The 8087-nt window shown below is 40.9% G+C and overlaps 1 protein-coding gene and 1 pseudogene across 1 annotated transcript; both read right to left on the reverse strand.

Moving 5' to 3' along the window:
• Positions 1–4256: 4256 nt before the first annotated feature.
• Positions 4257–5225, reverse strand: LOC101577713 (olfactory receptor 10G2-like). The gene has a single exon (XM_012513177.1). The coding sequence runs from the start codon at positions 5223–5225 to the stop codon at positions 4257–4259; it is 969 nt and encodes a 322-aa protein (XP_012368631.1).
• Positions 5226–6004: 779 nt separating this feature from the next.
• On the reverse strand, positions 6005–7679 carry LOC105741230 (annotated as a pseudogene).
• Between the last annotated feature and the right edge of the window lie 408 nt (positions 7680–8087).

Consider the following 8087-nt stretch of genomic DNA (forward strand, 5'->3'; position numbering starts at 1 on the left):
ATCATTTTTATATTCTCCTCTATTTTTTTATCAGTGTATTCTTGTGAAATTCAGCAGTCAGTCTGTAAGAACATGGGGTTTTCTTAGTTGGTATAGGCTTTTTAAAGTTACTTCTTTACTACCAAATTCTACAAGAAGAGATCTTAGCTTATTCAAGATTTTTATGTCTTCTTGGGTTAACTTTGATAGTTAAAGATATTTTTCTGGATTTCAAAGTAGTTCCAAGTAGTTAGTCATATTCTAGATTTCAGCAGAATCTGCTATGATTTTATTTCTAAATGTATGGATTTGGCCTCTTCTTATTTCAATAAGATTAGCTAAGTTTTTGCCTGTTTTGTTTAACCTTTCAAAGAACCAATAATTCAATTTAGTCATTTAAAAAATATTTATTTATTTATTTATTCATTGGCAGAACCATGGATTGAACTCAAGCTCATGTGCTTGCCAGGCAAGTGCTTATTTTACTGAGCCATCTCCTTGGTCCCTTTATTTATTTATTTGATACAGGGTCTTGCTCCACAGCTTGGACTCATAGTGATCCTCCTGTCTCAGCCTCCCTAGTGCTGGGATTACAGGTGTTTGCCACCATGCCTGGTTTCAGTGCTGGTACAGTGTGCCTGTGATTCTGGTGCTGGCACAGTATGTGGTACTGGGGATCGAATCCAGGTCCTTGTGCTTGCCAGGCAGGTGCTTAGACTGCTGAGCTATTTCCCCAGACCAATTCATTGATTCTTTGCACTTTTACTTTGGTTTTTTGTTTTGTTTTTGTTTTTGTTTTTGGTGGTACCAGGGATTGAACTCAGGACCCTGTACTTGCCAGGCAAGCACTTATTCCACTGAGCTATATCCCCAGCCCTCTTTGTACTTTTTTAGTGTCACTTTTATTAATTTCTGCCCTGATCTTCATAATTTCCTTCCTCATATTAGCTTTGGGTTTGGATTGTTGTTTTCATAGGACCTTGAACTGCATCATTACATTATTTATCTGAGCTTGTTCTAAAAGAGTTAGAGACATTGAATCATAGTGACCCATGAGTACCCATTTTCATAGCAGCACAGTTCATAATAATTAAATCTTGGAAGCAGCCTATATGTCCATCAGTATGTGAATGAATAAAGAAAGTGTGGCATTTATATACAATGCAGTATTACTGTGCCATAAAGAAAGTTTTCATGGTTTGACTCATACCGTTCTTTATGTTGAAACTATACAAGTTCTAAGAACTCTGTAATACAAAATTATCACTTAGTACCCTTCGAGATCAGTTCTGTTTTATTGGGGAATGGTATTTGTATGTATAACCCTAAGAGTAGTTACATTTGTGGATGAGCTTTGTGTATTATCAAGTTCTTATTTCCTTTCACAACAACATGGCACATTGGCTTAAGTGGCACTTGAAAGAGCTGTCAGGCCCCTCAGTGACTTACAGATTCAACTTAAAATGATATCTTTGAAATGTCTAGATGGCAAATATCAATGGCTTTGCTGTTTCAAGCTTAACAAGTTGTTGTGGACCCCATATTGGCTTGCTTAATTTCTCTAGTGTGTACCCTTCCTGATATTATAGACTTGGTGCATAGCACAGCATATATCTTTATAATGATATATTTTTACAGTTATGAATCTTAAGTTTTTGTTTTCATTTCATTGTTATAATTGGTCAGCATGGCACCACACATCAAAGAAGAGAAAAATGTGTGAGGAAATGAAAAAGGTTTTCCTTTGCTTTCACGTACTCTCCAAGGAATGGTCCACACTTGTTCCTGGCTGCCGTGCACCTAAGTCTGCTATCTTCAGTTTCTGTTGAATATTCTTTTATTTTTCCAGGTGAGACCAGGACAGGTAAGAGGCAGATTATGGATGCAATTCTTTATTCTGATTAAGATACATTTAGGAGACTATTCCAGCACTGTTTCCATTTGGGAACAATCTTGATCTGCATCCGTTCTTAATTATAGGGGAAAGGGACATATGCACATGCGAGTGAGTGCTATATGCCCGCTAAAGACTCATAATCTATGTTGGATGAAAAGATAAATTCTTGACTCTGACATGTGACAGACTGTGGCAGGCCTTGTAGTAGAGCATTATGACAAAGCATAAGAAGGGGTCTGCGGTATGATCCCCAGACCCGGCCTTAAGGCAGCCTGAGCCAGCCAAAAAAAGAAGACAAGGCACAAGAGACAGAGCTATATCTTATTGGGAAAACTAGTGAGAAAATGTTTTCTTTCTTTTGTGAGACAAGGCTCACTGTGCATTCAGGCTGGCCTCCAACACACTTTGTAGCCCAGGCTGGCCTTGAACTCACAGCTATGTTTCTGTCTCAGCCTCCGGAGTGCTGGGGTTACAGTCAAGTGCCACCATACCCTGCCAAAGAAAGTATTTTATGTGATCTGAAGGAAGTATTAATTTTCATGTGGCCAATATGGACAGTAAAGGAGTATATTCAAGATAGAGAGAAGTTGGAGCAAAAGAGCTGCCAGAAAGCTTAGGGAAAGACCACACGATGTCAATAATTAGTGAAGGGGGAGAAGGAAAAAAGCCTAGAGACACATTAAGAGAAAAGTATGTCAAACTCAGAATATGTTAGACTTTGAATTTTGGACTAAGGAATATGATTTTATTCCTCATTCATTGGAAAGTCCTACAGATTCTGTGTTTCAGAAGGATAACCTTATTGTGTTATAAATGGGGAGGAAAAAGGACCAAAAATTAGGAAACAAGAGAGATACTCTCAAGGTGGAAGAGAGAGAATTTGATATGTTAGCACATGGGAAAGGCAAGGAACAGGAGAAATAGGAATGACCCAGAATTTTTAAGTTTAGGTGCTTAAACATGCTCATGGGATGGGCAAGCAGAGATATACAGAATTAATCTACGATGAAGGCCAAGAAGAATGAAAAAGAGGCTTGGGTAGTATTATAATACTTTTTCCCTTTCATACTTTGTGTTAGAACATACTTCCTAAAACGCTGACATTTCACCGTAGTCGACCTTTAATAAGGCCTTTTTAAAACTTTTATTAGTACATATTTGCAGTACATAATTAGTACATTCACTGTAAGGAATCAGTACCTGTACATAACACATTACAAATTGTTCATTCTCATTGGTGTTTCATCATATATACTACAATTTGTCTTTTACCATTTGTGGAAATTTATTTTTATTTTTTTTCCTTGAATTTTTTTATTGGTACATTTTATATATACATATTGATAGCATTCATGATAGGGGAATTGTACCTTGCTTCAAACAATAGTTTCATGCATTTTTAAAAATTTTTTTTAAAATTTTATTTATTTATGTGTGTGTGTGTGTGTGTGTGTGTGTGTGTGGCCAGCTCAGCCCACCAGGGGGCGGGGCTGGCTGGCATGTGGTGCTGGGGGATTGAACCATGGTCCCTGTGCTTTGCTAAGCTTGTTCTAAGTAGGTGCTTTAGACCACTGAGCCATCTCCCCAGCCCATCAAGCATTTTTTTTTTAAGATTTAAAATTTCTGAATTTAGTTCAACTTATAATACCACATTTCCAAGAAAAATGAACCTTTTGCAAAGACATTTAAATAAAATCATACCAAGATGCACAAAAATGAAATTGTCCAAAACTTCTTGTAAAGAAAAAAGTCATTAAAGAATATACATAAAAATATTAACTATGGAAGAACAAAATTAAATAGCATCTTGTTCCACATTAGAAAGAAATAGAAGGACAATGGGTGTAAGAAACTAGATTAATTAAAGGACTGAAAGAAAAGATCTGTTCTCTTTGTATTTTATACTTAGCAAACATACCTTTGAAAACTAAAAGTAAGATTTTCTAGTTATGCAAACTTGAAATATTTTAATACCTCCAGAAGTAGCATATAGGAAATAACAAAGAGCATAATTCAAAAGGTAAGAGAAGTTGCAGTATGCTCCTGAATGAACAATAAAGAGCTCTCAACATGATAGTTAGGCAGGACTATATAAAAGATATATTAGATGAACCCTTATTTAAAGGTCATTGCAGATTTCTATGAAATATCCTGAATAAGCCCTTTTCTAATGAGACGTGGTAGAAGTAATGTATCAATTTGTTCTTAAACAAATAAAAACGATTTGAGCCAGTTTAATGACGTAAAAAGACTATGGATTTAAGGAATTGAGAAGTTTCTTCCAGTTAGAATGAAATCCAGTCAAATCATGAACAGTGTATTAAGCATGTATCATGCGGAGTGGCAGCTGCACACAGTGGTAGTGCAGTGGTCGTGCTAGCTACTTGTTTTCTTTCACGCTCGCTCGACCTGCCGTTATCCTCTTCAGAGCAGACTTCACTTCCTGGTTCCTCAGGGTATAGATGAGGGGGTTCAGTAAAGGAGTCACCACAGTGTAAAACACAGCCACTGTCCCATCCAGGGGGCTCTTGGAGCCTGCTCGAAGGTAGATAAAGATACAAGGGACATAGTAGACCGTGACCACGGTCAGGTGGGAGCCACAGGTGGAGAAGGCGCGGCGCCTGCCATCTGCAGTGCGTATCTTCAGGATGGCGTGGACTATGTTGGCATAGGACAGCAGAATCAGCATGAAGCAACTGGCGGCCACCACCCCGATGTCCACAAAGGTCACAAGTTCATTGATCGTTGTGTCGGCACAGGCCAGTCTCAACACTGCGGGGATATCGCAGAAAAAATAATCCACTTGATTGGGCCCACAGTAGGGCAGGCGGAAGGTCAGAGTGGCCTGGATAGACCCATGGATGGAGCCAGCCACCCATGCTCCAGACACAAGGAGGGTGCATAGCCTCCCATTCATGAGCACAGAGTAGCGCAGAGGCTGGCAGATGGCGAGGTACCTGTCATAGGCCATCAAGGTGTAGAGGAAGCACTGAGTGCTGCCCAGGAAGTGAAAGAAATACAGCTGAGCCACACAGCCACCAAAAGGGATGGACTTGCTGACAGGAGTGAAATCTAAAATAAGTCGAGGAACAATGACAGAGGAGAGCCACATGTCCAAGAATGAGAGCACACCCAGAAGGATATACATGGGGCGGGTGTGGAGCTTGGGGTCAGCCCACACGGTGAACAGAATGAGCAGGTTCCCCAGCTGAGTCAGGATGTAAATGCTGAAGAAGACCAGGAAGAGAAGCGCCCTGAGGCTGGAGGGGTGAGCCAGGCCCAGGAGGATGAAGTCAGTCACCCCTGTGTCCAGCGATGTGTTTTGCTCCTTCTCATGCCTTTCTGTCATCTGCTAAGGTGAATGGTGAAGTCAGTGAGGGGAAACAGAACAGTGAATATGTCAGGACCTGGTTTGGCTGGATGATTAATGCCTCAGTGTTCTGAGTGAAAGAAAATTGTGCAATTTTTTAAATGAAGAGATCATATCATCATTGATATTCAAGTTTGTATTACAGTGGAATCCCTTCAGAGACTGGTTAATTTCCTAGATGGATAGAAAATCATGTGCTTTAAGAGACCCCAGAAGCAGGATGATTTCACAAATCAAAGAACCATGTAACATGTGAATGATTGGAAAGGACCAATAATTCCAATCAAAAGGGATTTAAATGAAGAAAGGTTAGGCTGATGCAGAGCAGTATGAAACAAATACCTTGCCATCATGGCATTTACTTTTCCCTGTCCACTTAGCAACTCTGCAACGATGCCTTTCTGTCCTCAGCTAAAATTGCATCTCCTCACGTAGAATGTAAACTTATTCATTGTCTAGCCTTTATTTACCACCCTATCACCCCCTTATAATTTCTTGCATTTTTTTATTACACTGTAGACAACAGATAAATATTTTATTTCAAAAATGCAAAGGAAAAAGAAGACATTTCTTCTGTCATGTGAACTTTCACGAAAGACTTACAAGTATATTTGTGAACTGCAGTGGAAAACACAGAAATCTCTACCTTGAGTATATGAAAGGGAACTCAGAAGCTGTGAAGTCAGGTCACCCCCGTCTTCCAGGGTTCTTAAGGCTCGGCAGTCCTAGTGCGCCAAAATGTAGCCAACCAGAAGGCCTCCACGGCATCAGACCCAGGACAATACGGTCAGGGAAGGCTATGGTCACTTCTCTTAACCAGGCACCCACAGCCCTCAGGAAAACCCTGCATGTGGCCCCAGAGAAAAGGGCCTCAGGTGAGAGAAGAAAAGTAGTGGGCATGGCTTGAAGCACCGGTGAATGAAAAATGAAACAGTCTCGGTGTTGCTGTGTCTGTTTCAAGAATGACACACAACTCCCTCCAAGACACATCATGATACGGCACCATCAAGTGGGAATACAAGAGCAGAATGAGGCTGGCTGGCTGCGGTCACATCTTGGGGAAGCTGGCCAGGTTGGCAGTGCCACATGTGTTGTTCTTATTTTGAGCCAAGAGAACGTAGCCTTTGTTTCCCATTTTCTCCCCAGCTGTTTTTAAGTATCCAGTGCTTGTTGCCCCTCTGGATCCCATACCCCACTGCCAGCACTGCATGATTCAGATCTTCGCCATTGCAGCTTTCATCATAATACACACCCTTGCTGTAAAACTGGAAGGAGGTCAGGCTTGTGTCAATGGCCACAGAGATGGGTCCCACATGGGCCACAGCTCTCTTGAGTGCCTTCTTGTTGCCCACAGGGATCTCTCTGTATCCCCAGCACTTAGCTGCCTTACCTGTTGGGTTGTACATACAGCTTTCATCCTGGCTCATGTATGGATAGGAGTCTTCATAGTGGATGCCCCGGTTTTCCTGCACGTACTGGAAGGCATTAGTCATGTAGCCTCCTCCACAGCCATTGTTCTCAGACACAATCCACCAGGTTCTGGGGACTCAAATTTAAGAGTTTGCCCGTTTTCTTCTTTGGTTGGCCCTCCAGGGCACCCACAGAGCTGAAAGCCCAACAGGAACCACACTGACCCTAGGTTTTGACAGGTGTAACATAGCCCTTCTTTCGGTAGTCCACAGAATCGGAAGCCCTGCCTTCCCAGTCTGGGATATAAAGGGTGTCATTACTCCGGGAATGAGAGGGGGGTACTTTGAGCCCAGTCATCTTCTGAACCACTTCTTCACTTGTCATGTTTCCCAGGTGGTTCATGCTCAGTTCATACGTATGGACACCAAGAGAGGCCTCAAGGTTATGGATGGAAATATACTTCAGGTTCTTTTCCCATATTAAGGGCCGAGAGATTTCATCCACCTTGCTGTTATACTGCTTCTGGTATGTCTTTTTCTATAGCTCCCACTGAGTGTCCCATTTTTGTTTTCTTTTTGGTACTGGGAATTAAACTCAGGGCCTCACACTTGCTAGGCAGGTGAGGTGCCCTTGAGCTAAGTCCCCAGCCTTTACAATTTCTTCTTGGTATTTAGAGGGAATAAGGTTTTTTTTTTTTTTTTTTTTTTTTTGGCTGGCTGGAAAGTTGTGGGGATCGAACTACAGCAACTTGAGGCTGACAGCTTTGTGGAAGCAGCCACTTAAACAACTGAGCTAAGGCCAGGCCCCTCTTCTTGGTATTTAGATGTACAGGACTACTCAGGGCTCTCCAGAAGCATGATCCAACCTGGGACCTGAGGACATTTACCTTTCCTGCTTCCTTCCTCTAGGTAGTCCTGAATCATCAAAGGATTCAGTGTCAAAGTCTTCACCTTCAATAAGTCTTTCCAGATTTTGGGGGACTATGTTTACACCTCTCAGAGCATTTGTCCATGATATTGCCATTGTCTAAATTCTTATCTACCTATTATTCACCTCATCTAGCACAGTAAAGATGATAAATATTTATTTCCTGAATGATCAAATAGCTGATGTTCCCAAATCCTATTGATCTAACTTGGTGTTCTCTGCTTAATCCTGTTTGTTTAATCCTGCCGCCTGCATGGATTGGACATATTGCAAGAGACAGCTCCTTCCCTAAATAACACCTTTCTAGTTTAATTATAATGAGCTCCAATGCATGCTTTGTATTGCATTTATGGCAAGGTGGCATTTAGATTGATGTCTTCCACTCCTTTGAGACTGGATTCTTTGTAAATGTTTAGAAGAGTTTTTATCATTATAAAATTATTTACATACGATTTGATCTTGAGTGTATTTAAAAAATATATAGATATACACACACACAACATA

The sequence above is a fragment of the Octodon degus genome, unplaced genomic scaffold, assembly GCF_000260255.1.
Source record: "Octodon degus isolate 3935 unplaced genomic scaffold, OctDeg1.0 scaffold00352, whole genome shotgun sequence".
Classification (NCBI taxonomy): domain Eukaryota; kingdom Metazoa; phylum Chordata; class Mammalia; order Rodentia; family Octodontidae; genus Octodon; species Octodon degus.